The 18,798-nt window shown below is 43.1% G+C and overlaps 1 protein-coding gene across 1 annotated transcript in view; it reads right to left on the bottom strand.

Annotated features, from left to right (window-relative positions):
* The window catches only part of EXTL1 (exostosin like glycosyltransferase 1), a 167,934-nt gene that overhangs the window by 39,131 nt on the left and 110,005 nt on the right, over positions 1-18,798 (bottom strand). The window contains exons 4-5 of the mRNA XM_060784459.2: positions 9,502-9,621; positions 740-872 (exon numbers count right to left, since the gene is read on the bottom strand). Of these exons, the coding sequence (XP_060640442.2) occupies positions 740-872; positions 9,502-9,621 (253 nt within the window). The remainder of the gene's footprint in view (positions 1-739; positions 873-9,501; positions 9,622-18,798) is intronic.

Consider the following 18,798-nt stretch of genomic DNA (forward strand, 5'->3'; position numbering starts at 1 on the left):
ATGCTGGACCACTCCAACAACCACCATGTCAGACTACACAGAGAAGCCATTGAAATCCACAAGCATGTGGACAATTTCAACAGAAAGGAGGAGACCATGAAAATGAACAAAATCTGGCTGCCAGTATTAAAAAACTCTAAAATCACAACAGCAAAACAACAGAGAGGAAACAACCAGGCACATCTTAACACCTCTCAACAGAGCATTTTCCCAGGCTCAGCCAGGCCTTCAAATGCTAGTGAAGGTGGTCAGCTGAAACATTCACACCTAGCTCCAGCAGAGAAGAGCTCTTTGCCCCACTCCAGCCATTCCACAGATATATAAATCCATTGTCCTAATTCCAACAGACCTCACTGAGGATGCTTGCCATAGATGCAGACGAAACGTCAGGAGAAATGCCTGTAGAACATGGCCCTATAGCCCGAAAAAACCTACAAGAACCTAATAATAATAATAATAATAATAATAATAATAATAATATAGTTGTCAAGCCAGGGGTAGGTTGATGGGGATATGAAATGAAATATCCCAGAATATGGAATACAACATCTTGACAGGAGTACAACATGGAATCTCCATTATGGAGAGAAAAAACAGGGTATAAATAAATAAATACAACACACTCCATCATCCTATTTCAGATGTGCTGTCTCTCCCATCTTCTTCCATGTCCTATCACCATTGCTAGAAGTAGAGAAACAATACGCTGAAGAGATTGCATGGGGAAAAGTTCCCCTACCTTGCTGCAGGTAGTAGAAAGGGAAGTCGTTCAGATGAGTGGAGAATTCTGGCAGTGCCAGCAGCCCTCCCGGAAGTGCGTTCCACAAGAACCTTGGGCGGGATTCTTGATGAAATATCCGATCCTTTATGATCTGGAAAAGAAAAAGAAAGTTGTCATCGCACAAGCATTACACCCCTGAAGCTGTCAGCATCTGACATGAGAGAGGAGGAGGAGGAGGAGGCATCAATTGGGCTCTGAGATCAACCTCAGCCTGGCTTCTCGCATCAAGGAAAAGAAAGGTAGGCTGCTGTGATGTAGGCTGACAAGTTAAGACGAGGAGATTTCACCTCTGAAATGAGCTCAGCTGGTTTTCTCAACATCCAAACAGCACTCTTGACATAGTTTTTTAGACGTGACCTGTCATTGCACTTGATTTCCTTCACTGCCATATTTTGCATTGAACGTGTCCTTTTGTTTATTGGTCAGCAGAAGGTCAACGAAGGCTTAACTGGAAAAGTGTCGTGCACCAGAGCAGGAACACCTCTGATACCACACCAGCTTGGTAAAATCAGCAAGCAGTTTATTGAAGAATATAAGTAGGCAAAGCAGTAAAAGTAGCAAAAACAGTGAAGTTCCAAAACAATGGTTAGTCCATGAGCTTCAAGGCAAAACAAGATCTATAGGTATACAAATCCAGGAAACAGACACAAGAATCCATGAAACAAGGAAGCATGAAAAATCCAATACACAAATGTGGAGCTTGGCAAAAACTTGTTCCATGAAACTAAGAACACTTGAAAGCAAGAACGTCATGAAATTCCAACGTTGACCCAACTTTTTTTTATTTATTTCTCGTGTCAGGGCAGCCAGTCCATTATATTACATTTCTAACAGAACAAAGCAAACAAACAGAGGAAATACAAAATGTGTGAGTTTGGTAGTTGATTAAATGTCCTTTGACCACTATCTGGCCACTTGGAGTGCCTCTGGTGTTGCTGCAAGAAGGTACTCCATGGTGCATGTGGCTGGGCTCAGGTTGCATTGCAGCAGGTGGTCAGTGGTTTGCTCCTCTCCGCACTCGCATGTCGAGGATTCCACTTTGTAGCCCCCTTTCTGAAGGTTGGCTCTGCATCTTGTGGTGCCAGAGTGCAGTCTGTTCAGCGCCTTCCAAGTCGCCAAGTCTTCTGTGTGCCCAGGGGGGAGTCTCTCATTTGGTATCAGCCATTGGTTGAGGTTCTGGGTTTGAGCCTGCCACTTTTGGACTCTCGCTTGCTGAGGTGTTCCAGTGAGTGTCTCTGTAGATCTTAGAAAACTATGTGTGGATTTAAGTCGTTGACGTGCTGGCTGATATCCAAACAGGGGATGAGCTGGAGATGTCTCTGCCTTGGTCCTTTCACTATTGGCTGCTACTTCCCGGCGGATGTCAGGTGGTGCAATACCGGCTAGACAGTGTAATTTCTCCAGTGGTGTAGGGCACAGACACACCGTGATAATGTGGCATGTCTCATTAAGAGCCACATCCACTGTTTTAGTGTGGTGAGATGTGTTCCACACTGGGCATGCATACTCAGCAGCAGAGTAGCACAGTGCAAGGGCAGATGTCTTCACTGTATCTGGTTGTGATCCCCAGGTTGTGCCAGTCAGCTTTCGTATGATATTGTTTCTAGCACCCACTTTTTGCTTGATGTTCAGGCAGTGCTTCTTGTAAGTAAGAGCACGGTCCAGAGTGACTCCCAGGTATTTGGGTGCGCTGCAATGCTCCAGTGGGATTCCTTCCCAGGTAATCCTCAGAGCTCGGGATGCTTCTCTGTTCTTGAGATGAAAGGCACATGCCTATGTTTTAGATGGGTTGGGGATCAGCTGGTTTTCCCTGTAATAGGCAGTAAGAGCACCTAGAGCTTCGGAAAGCTTCTGTTCTGCCATCTCAAAGCTCCCTGCTTGAGCACTGAGACAACTCTTTCCCATGAATCAATTTAAAGGTTTTCCAGATCCCAAAACGAATAAAGATAAACGTTTCTTATCTTTATTTTCCTGTAAACAAACTGATCTTCTTTGCGCCTGAGCACTCTGTCTCTGTTTACAAAACCTTTGCTTCCTATCTATACTCTCATTAATTTGACCCTCATTAACTTCTGCACATGACAAATCATCTTCAGACAGTTGCTCTGAGAAAGACTGTGACGGACCTCTGCCAGGAATGTAACCTTGTGAGAGCTCGGGCCTCTTGTCTGAGCTTAACTCAGGCCCAAGCAAACTCTCATCTCCATTGCCAACCAACCCAGGTCCACCATTAGGAACATCATTCCCCATTCCCATCATGAACATCAGACACAATCACAGGCTGACACACAACAGAAAGCCTAATTGAGAAAGTATGTAATTCTGAGTCCTCTTCTACACTGCCATATAATATCCAGGTGATCTGCTTTGAACTGGATTATATGGCTGTGTAGACTTATATATTCCAGTTCAAAGCAGATCACGTGGATGATCTGCTTTGATAATCTGGATTATACGGCAATGTAGAAGGGGCCTGAGGAAGTCCTGCTGTGAAATCCCACTGCAAACGGAATAATTTGCAAGAATTTGTATTCCCCTCTGATCAGCTCTCAGACGTAGCTTTATTCTCTTTGGTTGCATCTTCACTGTAGGGTTAATGCAGTTTGACGCAACTTTAATTGCCATGGCGCCATGCTGAGGAATCCTGGGAGTTGTTTGGGGAGAGACACCAGCAATTACTCTTTGGCAGAGAAGGTGAAAGACCTTGTAAAACTCCTATGATTCCATAGCATTGAACCATGGCAGTTAATATTATAATATTTATAATATTATAATGTATTACAATATAATACTAATAATATGATATTATAATTATATATTTTATATTACATGTAATATTACTAGTAATATTACAGTATAATGGTATAGTACAATATAGTAATATATAATACTAGCTGTCCCCTGCCAAGGGTTGCTGTGGCCCAGCCTGTTGATCTGGAAAACAAAGTAATGAGAAAGTGTGGGTTTCTAATATATGTAATGTCTTCCTGCTTGTGGGTAAATAGTATTTCTTGCTGTTTCTTTGTCAGTGTTGATGTGGAGAGTGTCTGGTTTGCCCACCCTGGAACATGCAACATATCATTGTCCTTCTTTAAGGGTCCCTTTCAAATCTATGATACTATATCTCTCTGTGTGTGAATTATATCTATCTATCTATCTATCTATCTATCTATCTATCTATATCTATCTATGGCTGGATGGCTCTTTGTCAGGAGGACTTTGATTACGTTTTCTTGTCCTGATGAAGGGAGTTGGATTAGATGGCCTTAAGTATTTTCTGTTGGTCATGGGGGTTCTGTGTGGGAGGTTTGCCCCAATTCTGTTGTTCGTGGGATTCACAATGCTCTTTGATTGTAGGTGAACTGTGAATCCCAGTGACTACAACTCCCAAATGTCAAGGTCTATTTCCCCCAAACTCCATCTGTGTTCATACTTGGGCATATTGAGTGCTTGTGCCAAGTTTGGTCCAGATCCATGATTGTTTGAGTCCACAGAGATATCTGGATGTAGGTGAACTACAACTCCCAAACTCAAGGTCAGTGCCCACCAAATCCAGTATTTTCTGTTGGTCATGGGAGTCTTGTGTGCCAAGTTTGGTTCAATTCCATCGTTGATGGAGTTCAGAATGCTCTTTGATTGTAGGTGAACTATAAATCTCAGCAACTACAACTCCCAAATGACAAAATCATATTTTTTTGAGTGATGGTCACTCCTTGTGTTGTGAGATGTTTTGTTGCCAAATTTGGTATGATTTCGTTCATTTGTTCTTTTGTTTTTAATGTACTCATTATGCACTGAGCATTTTTTTATATATAGACTGATATTGTACTATGCTAATAATATAATATATTGTATGTATATATATTTTGTAAGTCACTCTGAATCCCCTTCGGAGTGAGAAGGGCGGCATATAAATGTTGTAAATAAATAAATAAAGTGGCATCAAAATACATTAATTCTACAGTGTAAAAGCACCTTCACGCTCATCCCCGTCATCTACATTTCCAATTTGTGGATAACAATACTGACTTATCTTGCAGGTTTGTTGTAAAAATTATCAGGATAATGTAGATTAAAGCTTTCAAACATGCAATGTATAAAATGGTAGCCAAGCTGCTTTAATGTATATCTTCACTGTTGAATGAATAGAGTCTGGCTTGACTTTAGCAGCCAAGGCTCAAAGCTATGGATTCATGGGAGTTGTAGTGTTCCATATCACTGAGCCATGGCAATTAAAGTTGTGTCAAGCTGCATTTGTTCTACAGTGTAGATGCACTTAAAGAAAATAAGGTTGGATCTATTGACTATATATATGTAGTTATAATATCATAGAATCCTTGAGTTGGAAGAAACCTCATGGGCCATCTAGTCCAACCCCATTCTTCCAAGAAGCAGAAAAATCACATTCAAAGCACCCCCGACAGATGGCCATCCAGCCTCTGTTTAAAAGCCTCCAAAGAAGGAGCCTCCACCGCACTCCGGGGCAGAGAGTTCCACTGCTGAACAGCTCTCACAGTTAGGAATTTCTTTCTCATGTTCAGGTGGAATCTCCTTTCCTGTAGTCTAAAGCCACTGCTCCTCGTCCTAGTTTCCAGGACAGCAGAAAACAAGCCAACTCCCTCCTCCCTATGACTTCCTCTCACATCATGCTCATCATGTCTCCTATCATGTCTCCTATCAGCCTTCTCTTGTGCAGTCTAAACAGACCCAGCTCTTTAAGCCGCTCCTCATAGGGTTTGTTCTCCAGACCCTTCAGCATTTTAGTCGCTCTCCTTTGGACACATTCCAGCTTGTCAACGTCTCCCCTAAACTGCAGTGCCCAGAACTGGACACAGTGTGATTCCAGGTGTGGGCTGACCAAGGCAGAATGGAAGAGGAAGCATAACTTCCCCGGATCTAGACACTATTTATGCTGGCCAAAATTGGCTTTTTTAGTTGTCACATCACATTGTTGGCTTATGTTCCCCTTCCTCCCCACGAGGACTCCAAGATCTTTTTCACATGTACTGTTGTCAAGCCAGGGATTGTCCCCCATTCTGTATCTTTGCATGTCATTCTTCCTGCGTAAGTGGAGTGTCCTGCATTTGTCCCTGTTGAACTTCATTTTGTTATTTGTGGTCCGTCTCCCCAAAATTGTTTTGTTAAAACAGGAGCTGTTTTTGTTTTTGTTTTTTTGAGCTCCTTGCCCATCAAGGGCAAATCCTGCTCTTTTCTCCTCTGATTGCTTTCTTCTATCTTGAAAGAGCTACTTTTATGGTGATGTGTTTTTAATAGCATGTTGTGAGTAGTGTTATGTTACCTGCTCTTTAGATGTCTCATGTAGAATATAAGATAACACGTGCAGGAACAAATGTGTCAGGATCCAAGTGAACAACCCCTCACTTGCCTTCACTGTGGAGTCAAAAGGGTGACAAAGGATCCTCTGGGACTTTTCAACCTGATCATTGTTGGGCTTAGCGATGAAGGCGTAATTCCCAGTAACACTTCATCCATGACACAATGCACACAGCTTTGTCACTCAGCGAAACCGTGCCCTTTCCAGACACCACTCCGTATTATTCCTTTGTTTAACAAGAACAAGTGGGTGGCTTAGAAACAGCCACCACATTAACAGAGAAGAGCTTATCGGTGACAACTTGTCACAAAAGAGGAGATGATTTAGGAGTGGTCCTAAGCCATCTGCCCTGCTAGCAAGCAACAGCAAGCAACAAGCAAGATGGGGACGGTTGGGTTTAAATTCAGCAAAATTTTTAATTTGTGTCATTTTTCTATTGTGTTATTTCTATGTCAGCCTGTCAGGTTTTTTGTTATTGTCATTATGTGTTATGTTTTTATTTTTGTTTCAGTTTTTGTATTGTGTTTTATTTTCTATTAGGTTTTTCATAGCATCCTAGAATCCTAGAATTGGAAGAGACCTCATGGGGTCATCCAGTCCAACCCCATTCTGCCAAGAAGAAGGAAAACTACATTCAAAGCACCATTGGCTTGTGATCCCACCAGTTCTTTGTTGCAGGCAGATAGTATTTGTGTCACAAGTTCCAATGAATCATCTGAGTAACGGTGTTGTGCCTCTGCTTGTAGTCTGTCTGCGCGATCTTCTTTCAGCAGCTCAGGATGTGATCTATTGTTTCATCTGCTTCTTTGCAGAGTCTACATTTGGTTCCGGCCCAAGCTACCTATCCGACCGCATCTCTGCCTATGAACCCACCAGGACTTTGAGATCTTCCGGGGAGGCCCTGCTCTCGATCCCGCCTGCTTCTCAGGCGCGGCTGGCGGGGACGAGAGATAGGGCCTTCTCGGTGGTAGCTCCTCGGCTGTGGAACGCCCTTCCTACGGACATTAGACTAGCACCATCTCTGATGGTATTCCGCAGAAAAGTGAAGACCTGGCTGTTTGACCAGGCGTTCGAATAATTAGTGCAATGATTGGTTAATGAACACTGGAATGGAACAATGGATGACGAATCTGGAACATGTTTTTGATGACGAGACGACAGTGAATCGGTATTGTAGTAACTGTTTATTAATTGTGTAATGTGTTAGGTTGTTAGCTGTCTTTATACTGTAGCACTGAATTTTTGCTGTTCGTATTTGTTGTGAACCGCTGTGAGTCGCCTTCGGGCTGAGAACAGCGGTATATAAGTAAGGTAAATAATAAATAAATAATAATAATAATAATCTGTTGTCGACTTTTCAATTCTGGCTTTGATGGCATTGGTTTGAATGGCTTGTTCTTGGGCTGCCAGAACCAGGCCCTCCGTCTCCTTTTTCAGAATTCCATTTGTGAAGCACAGCCATGTTTTTTCTTTGTCAATTTGGCTCTCAGTTGTTGCCAAAAACTATCCATGGAGAGCCTTCTTTTGCCAGTTTTCTCTTCTGCTCTGGATTGTGTTTTTACGGTATTCACTCTTTGTCTTTTGCACTTGAAGCAGTTTACTACTTTTGACTTCCCTCAATGTTGGTTCTTGACTGCCTTTTACATAATCTGCCAGTGCGTGTTTCTCTTCTTCTACCGTTTGTTTCACTTGCAAAAACCCTCTGATTTTCTGGGCAGGTCAAGTCTGCCGACATCACTATGCGGGTGTAATGTGTAGTGGATTGTCATCAGTTTTCTTGTTTTTCTGTCCAGATCATCCAGCTCTGCTTGTATTCAGTTCACAATTCCAGCAGTGTATCTAATGACGGGGATGGCCCAGGGGTTGAAAGCCTTGGTCGTATTTCCGCCATTTAATTTGCTCTTCAAAACCTTTCTGATTCTTTGGATATATTCTTTGCTGCCCACATTTTTCACTTGCCCATGCTTGATATTGTCTAACTGTAGTATGCCCAGACATTTATAGGCTTCAGGCTGATTGCACTTTATGGTTTGTCCATTTGGCATCTCTATGCCCTCGCTGTGTGTAATTTTCCCTTTCGTTAATGCCACTGTGGCACATTTGAGACAGGACCTTTTCTGTGGTGGCCCCCCGACTCTGGAACGCCCTCCCAAAAGATCTTAGACAGGCCCCTACACTGGCAGTATTCAGAAAGAACTTGAAGACTTGGCTGTTCTGATGTGCCTTCTCAGATTAGGAATCTCCAATACCAAGTCCTAGAAGCACTTTAGTAGAACTAATATTGCTGCACACTGCACACTGCACTTACTTTATAATCCTATATACCTCCTGCCACATCAGCACTTTTAATCTTGTACCCATTACTCTGGCCCGGCCCAGTTTTATAGTGTCTTGATGTATTGTTTATGTTTATTGTTATACTGCTTAACTGTTTTTAATTTGCTTTAGGTATTGTTTGTTGTATGGTGTTTTGAGGCCTTGGCCTATGTAAGCCGCATCGAGTCCTTCGGGAGATGCTAGCGGGGTACAAATAAAGTAATAATAATAATAATAATAATAATAATAATAATAATAATAATAATTTGTCTAAGCCAAACTCCATACTGATGTCAGTGCTGAAGATTCTGACTGTGTTGGTCAGTGACTCAATTTCAGTTTCTGATTTTCTGTAAAGCTTTAGATCATCCTTGTACAGTAAGTGGGAAATTTTTGTTGAATTTCTTGCTGTTTGGTAGCCTAGGTTTGTTTTCTATAGAATTACTAGAATTGCAATGATGAACAACAGTGGTGATAGTGAGTCACCTTGGAAAATTCCTCAGTTGATGTTAACAGTTCCATAGCTTTCATTGCCTACGAACAACTCAGTTTTCCATTGTTTCATTGCATTTTCAGTTAACTTTCTAATATTTTCACAAACCCCGATGACATCTAGACATTTGATAATCCAACAATGTGGCAGTGAGTCAAATGCTATTATTATTATTATTATTATTATCATCATTATTATCATTATTATTATTTGGTCTTATTTTAAAATTGGTTTCAATTTTGATTTTTAAGATTTTTTTCCCACCAAACTGCTGGCTTTGAAAACTGTTCTCTCTAGGGATCACTAGCTCCTCCAGTGCAACTCCATGCTGGAATATGACCTGACCTTAAAGTCATACTGCAAATAATCAAATTTACAGTAGTAGAACCCACAAATGTGGAAGGCCCGCTGTATTCTTTTGGCACCTGGCCTTCCTGTAAATATCCACTGTGGATTTCTATTGTTCCAACCCTTCTTGAACAGACAGGAGCAGACTTTTCTGATCTGGCTGGTTGGCAACCTCAGGCAAGAGGCTGGTGGTCAGAGAATGGAGCTCTCCAAGGCTTTGTGGCTCACCTCAAGGGTGGTGTGGACAATCTTGTCCACGGAGGAGAAATAAGCTTCCCACAGGAACTGCGTTTGCTGCTGGAAAGCCAGGATCTTGTCGCTGTGGAGACATCGGACGGTAGATGGAATCTGCAAGGAGGCAAAGTAGAAGAAGTGGAAACAAACTGATTTACGACCAAGGAAGATACCCAAAGGTCACACAGATCTAAAACAAGGGATAGGGTAGAGGAAAGCAGCATTGTAGGCACTGCATTAAAAAAAACCCCTGCATGAACCACATTTGTTTACACTTATTTACAATACAGGCAGTCCCCGAGTTACAAACATCTGACTTACAAATGACTCCTAGTTAAGAACGGGGCTGGGACTACTGGAAATTCCATAACTTATTGGAAATAAGTGCACCATAACATTACTGAAAAGGTAAAAATGATGTCACATCCGTTTGGCAAATGTGAATCTCCATGAACATCGAGAGCATCTTTTGAAAACCACTAGTCAAAAAAAAGCATGTCCTTGTTAGAAGTCAATTCTTTGAACAAGTGATATTCACAAGAATTAATGTAATGGCACACAGGTAACTCAGCTGTTAAACTGAAGAACCATGTCTTTAAACTGCCAAGGATAAAGACATGCCACTACAAAATATCTTTTTGGTTGTTTTTTTGAAGGTGGAATTTGCAGCTGTAATTGCCCAAAACATATACACTCTCTTGAAACCTTTACTAACAAACTTCTTGTATATATTCAGCAAACTATTATTATTATTATTAACTTTATTTGTACCCCGCTAGCATCTCCCGAAGGACTCGATGCGGCTTACATGGGCCGAGGCCTCAAAAACAACAAAACAATACACATAACATTATAAAGCAAATCAAAAGCATCAAGCAATAGATGATAAACAATACACCATAACACAATTAAAAACTAGGGCTGGGCCAACTGTAATGGGTACAGATTAAAAAGGTGCTGAGTATGACCGGTAACATGTAGGATTTTAGGGTAAGTGCAATGTGCAGACAATCTTAACTCTCTGATAAAGTGCTTCTGGGACATATTGCTGGAGTTTCCTATTCTGGAAAGGCACACCGGAACAGCCAGGTCTTTAAGCTCTTCCTAAAGACTGCCAGTGTAGGGGCTTGTCTGATGTCCTTGGGGAGGGTGTTCCAAAGTCGGGGGGCTACTACAGAAAAGGCCCTGTTCCTCGTCCCCACCAAACGTGCCTGCGACGCAGGTGGGATCGCGAGCAGGGCCTCTCCGGATGAACGAAGGGAGCGCGTGGGTTCATAAACGGAGATGCGGTCACACAGGTAGGCAGGTCCCAAACCGTTTAGGGCTTTGTAGGTAAGCACCTGGACCTTGAATTGGGACCGGAAAATGAACGGCAGCCAATGGAGCTCCTTGAACAGGAGGGTTGACCTCTCTCTGTACGGGGCTCCGGTTAACATCCTGGCCGCCGCCCGTTGGACTAGCTGAAATTTCCGAGACGTTTTCAAGGGCAGCCCCACGCAGAGCGCATTACAGTAGTCCAATCTAAAGGTGACCAAGGCATGGACCACCCCAGCCAGATAAGCCTTTGCACGAGTCTCAATTGTGCAAAAGCCCTCCTGGACACCGCCGACGCCTGAGTCTCAAGCGTAAGTGATGAATCCAAGAGGACTCCCAAACTGCGGACCTGTGACTTCAGGGGGAATGTAACCCCTTCCAGCACAGGTTGCCACCCTATACCCCGATCCGGTTTTCGATCAACCAGGAGGACCTCTGTCTTGTCGGGATTGATCTTCAGCTTGTTCTTCCACATCCAGACAGCCACAGCGGCCAAGCACTCGTCCAGCACTCGAGGGGCTTCCTTGGAGTTAGGTGGAAATGAGTAGTAGAGTTATGTGTCATCTGCGTAGAGATGGCACCCAACTCCAAAACTCCGGATGACCTCTCCCAGCGGTTTCATGTAGATGTTAAAAAGCATGGGAGATAAAATAGAGCCTTGCAGGACCCCACAGGTCAAAGGCCAGGGGTCCGAACAGGCATCTCCCAATGTCTTTGAGCATATAGGCATAGTCCAAACTGTATAACTGTACTCACTGAAGTCTGAAAGGAGACAAAATGCAGTCTAAAAGGTCTGAAAGCATACTGTTCTACTAAAGTCCAAACAGTGATATGCATCCACCTCTACTGAAATCTAAAAGCATACTGTATAACAGAAATGGAGTCCTGTGTCTGAAGCCCCTCTCACACCAAAGAGGTACAATCAAACTGGCAAACCAAAATGTACATACAATATAGGTTAACTATCATACCCATTTATAAAGTTAGTGGAGGCTAGGAAGGTTGCTATTTCCAGGAAAGGCAAGTGGAAGTGGGAGAAATCTATCCCCTAGAAAGGAAATTCACTCCTGAAATAGTTATTATCATGGTGAAAAGGGGTCTCAACTGAAGCTTAATAATGATAATAATGGTGAAACAAACTCTAGAGAAGTCTATACTAGCTCAGTCATCGCCCAGGATAATAAGCACCGCGGCAAGTGCTTCTCCTGGGCACCCATTGACAAGTGGGCTACAGGAAACAGGACCCACTGCTGAGCAACCAGGGCATGGGTCTGTAGGGCAACTAGAAGCAAAACAACTACAGAAGCAGCAGAAATTTTCAATGCCACAGAACTGAACTGTCATGAACTGTTATTATAGATCAGAACCACAAAAACAGATGTATCAGCTATGGAAAATTTAAATATTGAACTGCAAAGACAGTCAAGGTGGTCCCAGTGGTGATCGGCACACTGGGTGCAGTGCCTAAAGACCTTGGTCTGCACTTAAACACAATCGGCGCTGACAAAATTACCATCTGCCAGCTGCAGAAGGCCACCTTACTGGGATCTGCAAGCATTATTCGCCAATACATCTGTGCAGAAGTCATTGATAATATGTATGTGTTTAACTGTTAGAGTATATATTTGTGTTTATAACAGTAGCTAAAACTAGAGTTATCTGGTTTGAATCCACAGTGAGCGTTGCCAAGGAGACCGGGCAGGCTAGCTCAGGAGAGTGAGAAGTGGGCGGAGCCAAGCAGGAAAAAAAGTTATGTGCGTCTTTGGAAAAGGGGTAGTGTGTGAGTGAGTGGGGAGGCTTGAAAAGCCTGGGAGAGAGGTGTGTGTGAGCAGGTGGAGGTTTTTCAGTCTAGAAGGGCTGAAGAGAGAAACCTGGCCAGTTTCGTTAGTCAAGGAAGACTAAAGAAAGCTTGTTAGGATCCCTAGTCAAGGAAGGACTAGAGATCAGAGATTTGATCAAGGAAAGATCAAATTGGAAGGCTATTCATAGTAGGAAACATTGTTCACTAAAGAGCTTCACCTCAGTAAAAGTTAGTCACGAGCTGTGTTATTTGGAAGAGTGGACTGTATTACAAACCAAGTGATATTCAAAGTTCTATAAGTTATTTATAGCCTGCAACCATACGCTTTGTACACAATAAACTTGTTATCTTTTGTTGAAGACCGTCTCATCTCAATTAATCTGCGTCTATAAAGCCAGATCTCATCGGTGGTACCTCAAATACCTCACGTTGGTGGCAGTTACCTTAATTTACAAGTAATAATTGGCCTCCTCTATAATATATTCTTATACACAATTGAGGCCTGAGATTAATTCCCTCCTTTATCATCCACACCTGTACAATTGGTTCGCGCATCACTGTACACATCACACAGTCCTAGACACTTGGGAAGTGTCCGACGTATGATCCACTACAACAGCCAGCAAAGTGATCTTGTCTGCTGTGGACTCATCTTGTTGTGTTTCTAATAATAATAATAATAATAATAATACTTTATTTATATTCCACCCTATCTCCCCAAGGGGACCCAGGGTGGGTTCCAACAAACAAAAAAGGCAAACATTCAATGCCTCAGTACAACAACAAATACAAACCTAATAGTGCGAAATAACCCAACATATAAAAGCAATGTATTGTTGAAGGCTTTCATGGCCGGAATCACTGGCTTGTTGGAGGTTTTTTTGGGCTACATGGCCATGTTCTAGAGACAATATGCTGTGTCCAGGTTGGTTCATCAGGTGGTCTGCTATGGCTGACTTCTCTGGTTGAAGTAGTCTGCAGTGCCTTTTATGTTCCTTGATTCATGTTTGTGTGCTGCGTTTGGTGGTCCCTATGTAGACTTGTCCACAGCTGCATGGTATACGGTAGACTCCTGCAGAAGTGAGAGGATCCCTCTTGTCCTTTGCTGAGCACCTGATGAACCAACCTGGACACAGCATATTATTTGAGAACACAGAAATGCTGGACCACTCTCACAACCATCATGTCAGACTACACAGAGAAGCCATTGAAATCCACAAGTATGTGGGCAATTTCAACAGAAAGGAGGAAACCCTGAGAATGAACAAAATCTGACTACCAATATTAAAAAAAACTCTAAAATTACAACAGCAAAACAACAGAGAGGAAACAAACAAGGACATCTAATCACCTCTCAACAAAAGATTGCCCCAGGCTCTGCCAGGCCATCAAATGCTAATGAAGGTGGTCAGTTGAAACATTCACACCTAGCTCCAGCAGACAAGAGTTCTTTGTCCTACCCTGGTCATTCCACAGACATATAAACCCCTTTCCCTAGTTCCAACAGACCTCACTACCTCTGAGGATGCTTGCCATAGATGCAGGCGAAACGTCAGGAGAGAATGCCTCTAGAACATGGCCATATAGCCCAAAAAAACCTACAACAAGCCATATAAAAGCAAATTATAACATTTAGTACCAATCCTTGTTTCCACAAAAAGTTAAATTTTTCAATGTCCAATTATCACAGGGACAGAAAGTGAGGTGAACTCCTCTGACAGCAAAACAAACAGCACAGGGGCGTTAGCCCTTCCCTATGCTATCCAAAGCTTCCATCTATCTATCTATCTATCTATCTATCTATCTATCTATCTATCTGTGGAGTGGGGTCATGTCTGTGGAAGTGGGCACCCCAGCCACATACACACATACATATTTTTACTTTTATTATGGACTAGCTTGGGTACCCGGTGGTGCCCAGGTTGGTGAACTACAACTCTTATGAATCAAGGTCAATTCCTCCAAAGCCTGGCCATGGGGTTCTGTGTGCCAAATGTGGTCCAGGCCCATTGTTGGTGGGAATCCCAATGCTGTGTCTTGAAGCAGGGTGAACTACCATCCTGTTGAGTCAGGCCCCCAAACCCCTGCAGTATTTTCAGTTGCTGATAATTCCTGTTGGCTGTGTACCATAGGAAAGGGTAGAAAAGGATTGAGAGAGAGGCAGTGGGTGGGGTCATGCAAATTTCATACCAATGGAAAGAGAGAAAGGAACCCTGGGATGTTTGTGGTGGAGGAAACACATGAAATCTAGGATGAAATGGTCCCCATATAAAAACCTTCACTTGGGTGGTGGGCAGTATTTTGTTGGTGGAGGACATGTTCATGGCACTCACTATAACCTACAATGTCAGTGGAAAGAGGGTCATTGGTGGCTCCTCAGCACTGAGAGTTGAAGCCAGCATGACTACATAGAGCACTGTTACCTTTCCGCCAGAACGATACCTATTTATCTACTCACATTTGAATGTTTTCGAACTGCTAGGTTGGCAGAAGCTGGGCCTGACAGTGGGAGCTCACGCCACTCCCCAGATTCGAACCTGTGACCTTTCGATCAGCAAGTTCAGCAGCTCAGCGGTTTAACCCAGTGCGCCACCAGTCGAAGATATAGATAATATTATATTATATTGCTATTTAATAACTAGCCGTCCCCTGCCACGCGTTGCTGTGGCCCAGTCTGGTGATCTGGAAAATAAAGTAATGGTCTCTAATCTTTGTAATTTCTTTATGCTTGTGGGTAAACAGTATTCCTTGTTGTTTCTTTGTCAGTGTTGATGTGGAGAGTGTCTGGTTTGCCTACTCTGGAATATGCAACATATCATTGTCCTTCTTTAGGGGTCCATTTCAAATCTATGATACTATATCTGTGTGTGTGTGAATCATATATATCGATCTATATCTATGGCTGGATGGCTCTTTGTCAGGAGGGCTTTGATTAGATTTTCTTGCCCTGGTGAAGAGAGTTGGACAGGATGGCCTTAAGTATTTTCTGTTGGTCATAGGGGTTCTGTGTGGGAAATTTGCCCCAATTCAGTCGTTTGTGGGATTCAGAATGCTCTTTGATTGTAAAAAAGGTAAAGGTAGTCCCCTGACATTAAGTCCAGTCATGTCTGACTCTGGGGTGTGGTGCTCATCTCCATTTCTAAGCCGAAGAGCCAGCATTGTCCATAGACACCTCCAAGGTCATGTGGCCGGCATGACTGCATGGAGCGCTGTTACCTTCCTGCCGGAGTGGTACCTATTGATCTACTCGCATTTGCATGTTTTCGAACTGCTAGGTTGGCAGAAGCTAGGGCTGACAGCGGAAGCTCACGCCGCTCCCTGGAATCGAACCTGCGACCTTTCGATCAACAAGTTCAGCAGCTCAGTGCTTTAACCCACTGCGCCACCCCCCGGTCCTTGATTGTAGGTGAACTATAAATCCCAGTAACTACAACTCCCAAATGCCAAGGTTTATTTCCCCAAAATTCCATCTGTGTTCATATTTGGGCATATAGAATATTTGTGCCAAGTTTGGTCCAGATCCATCATTGTTTGAGTCCAGAGTGCTCTCTAGATGTAGGTGAACTACAACTCCTAAACTCAAGGTCAATGCCCACCAAACCCTTCTAGTCTTTTCTGTTGGTCACGGGAGTCCTGTGTGTCACCTTTGGTTCAATTCCATCATTGGTGGAATTCAGAATGCTCTTTGATTGTAGGTGAACTATGAATCCCAAGAACTACAACTCCCAAATGACAAAATCAAATTTTTTTGAGTGACGGACATACATTGGGTTGTTAGGTGTATGCTGTCCAAATGTGGTGTCAATTCACCCACTGGTTTTTTAGTTCTGTGAATCCCACAAACAAACATTACATTTTTATTTATATTTATATAGATATTATAAAAGGTAAAGGTAGTCCCCTGACATTAAGTCCAGTCATGTCTGACTCTGGGGTGTGGTGCTCATCTCCATTTCTAAGCCGAAGAGCCAGCGTTGTCCGTAGACACCTCCAAGGTCATGTGGCCGGCATGACTGCATGGAGCGCCGTTACCTTCCCGCCGGAGCGGTACCTATTGATCTACTCACATTTGCATGTTTTCGAACTGCTAGGTTGGCAGAAGCTAGGGCTGACAGCGGAAGCTCACGCCGCTCCCCGGAATCGAACCTGCGACCTTTCGATCAACAAGCTCAGCAGCTCAGTGCTTTTACCCACTGCGCCACCGGGGGCTCCATAGATATTATATTAAATTATTAAAAGGAAAACACAGGATTGTATATTTTGGCAAAGAGTAGTTTTGCATGAAGCCCAAAGGAGTGAATGGACAACAAATCGGATAGGATAGGATTATTAACTCTGAGCGTTAACTAAATTGCAACCTGCTGCTACTGACACAGACTACTAAACCAATGCCAAGGGGCCCGGGGCCATTCGAGAACACCCATTATTTCATCTGCCACAATTAAATTCATTACCCGACCTGCTTCTCTCCTTTGAATCAACGTCTCATTACTCATAACAGAAACAGCAAAGGAGTGGATGGGAATCTCAGAAGCCAGGATTCTAGACTTAACTTGTTCCACCGTTTCAAGGAGGAGAAAACATTTAAGGACAATTTGCAACTGGCAGATGGAAACATTCTTTTGGATATCTTCTCGGTCGCTTAGATAACAGATAAGCAGAACATAGAATGATCTGATGAGCTTGATGATATCTCGCTGCTCTAGCTACCTACCTGTTGCTCTCTCCGACTTTTACTTAATACAGTGTTTCTCAACCTTCCTAATGCTGCGACCCCTTAATGCAGTTCCTCCTGTTGTGATGACCTCGGAATGATAACATTATTTTTGTTGCTACTTCATAACTGTTATGAATCATAATGGAAAGATCTGATATGCAGGATTTATTTTCATTCACTGGACCAAAATTGGCACAAATACCCAATACACCCAAATTTTAATACTGGTGGGGTTGGGGGGAGGGTTGATTTTGTCATTTGGGAGTTGTAGTTGCTGGGATTTATAGTTGACCTACAATCAAAGAGCATTCTGAACTTCACCAACGATGTAATTGAACCAAACCTGGCACACAGAACTTCCATGACCAACAGAAAATTCTGGGTTTGGTGGGCATTGACCTTGAGTTTTGGAGTTGTAGTTCAACTGTGCTGGTACGGCTGTACCAGTAGCTCCAACTTTATTTGCTTTGTATTGAATGTTTGCTTGCAGTCCTAGGTTTCAGGGACTCTGCAGATAGGTGGCTTCCTTTGGTTGCAGTCATAGGGCAAGTCACCTGTCCATCATCATTAAGTTTTGGTTCCGCCCCTTGCTCAGGGCAATTGGGAAGGGAAGGGAGCCATTTTTAGTTAGCAAGGAAAGCTAATGTACAGGATGTGTGCAAGCTTCCCCTGTACAAAAGCTTCAACCCTTAAGACTTTCCGGGGGGAAATAGTCTTAAGAGCATCCAAGACTTTCCGAGGGAGAACAGTCTTAAGAGTCTCCATAGATTTCCAGGGAAACAGCCCTAAAGACCAAAGAACTCCAGCTGGACAACATCTAAGCCTTTACTGGTAGGTCCACTCAGCGTTTGAGAAGCAGTTCGACCCGGTAGCAGAGCCCACATCAGTAAGGGTTAGATTACAGTCAGCCTGGGAGAAGTTAAAAAGGGGATTTTCCATTTAAAGTAAAGAAGAAGTTATTGAAGACAATTGCCTGTCCTTCGTGGGCAAGTTTAGGAAGCTACCGGTTGCATAAAAGCCTGGAATCATTTGTTTAACTTTCTGAAGACAAGAGAAGTTTCTGTTTGATTGTTCATTAATAAAGGACTTTGTTATACTTCACAAGCCATCTAAAGATCAGTTGTGGTGGAAAACCTCTGAGAACTTCTCCTTGGGCCCCCTGGCTTCCCGCTGGGCAAAGGTTGCACGTCCTGTTCTAAAGGAAATTCTTTACAGGCCCAGCATGCAACAGAACATCAACTATATCCATACAGCACTGTGGACTCAAACATTTTTTTTCTGTGTCAGGAGTGACTTGAGAAACTGCAAGTCACTTCTGGTGTGAGGTAATTGGTTGTCTGCAACGATGTTGCCCAGCGGACACCTGGATGTTTAGATGTTTTACCATCCTTGTGGGAGGCTTTTCTCATGTCCCCGCAAAAGAGAGCTGGAGCTGACAGAGGGAGCCCATCTGGGCTCT

This window comes from Anolis sagrei, chromosome X (assembly GCF_037176765.1).
Source record: "Anolis sagrei isolate rAnoSag1 chromosome X, rAnoSag1.mat, whole genome shotgun sequence".
NCBI classification, from domain to species: domain Eukaryota; kingdom Metazoa; phylum Chordata; class Lepidosauria; order Squamata; family Dactyloidae; genus Anolis; species Anolis sagrei.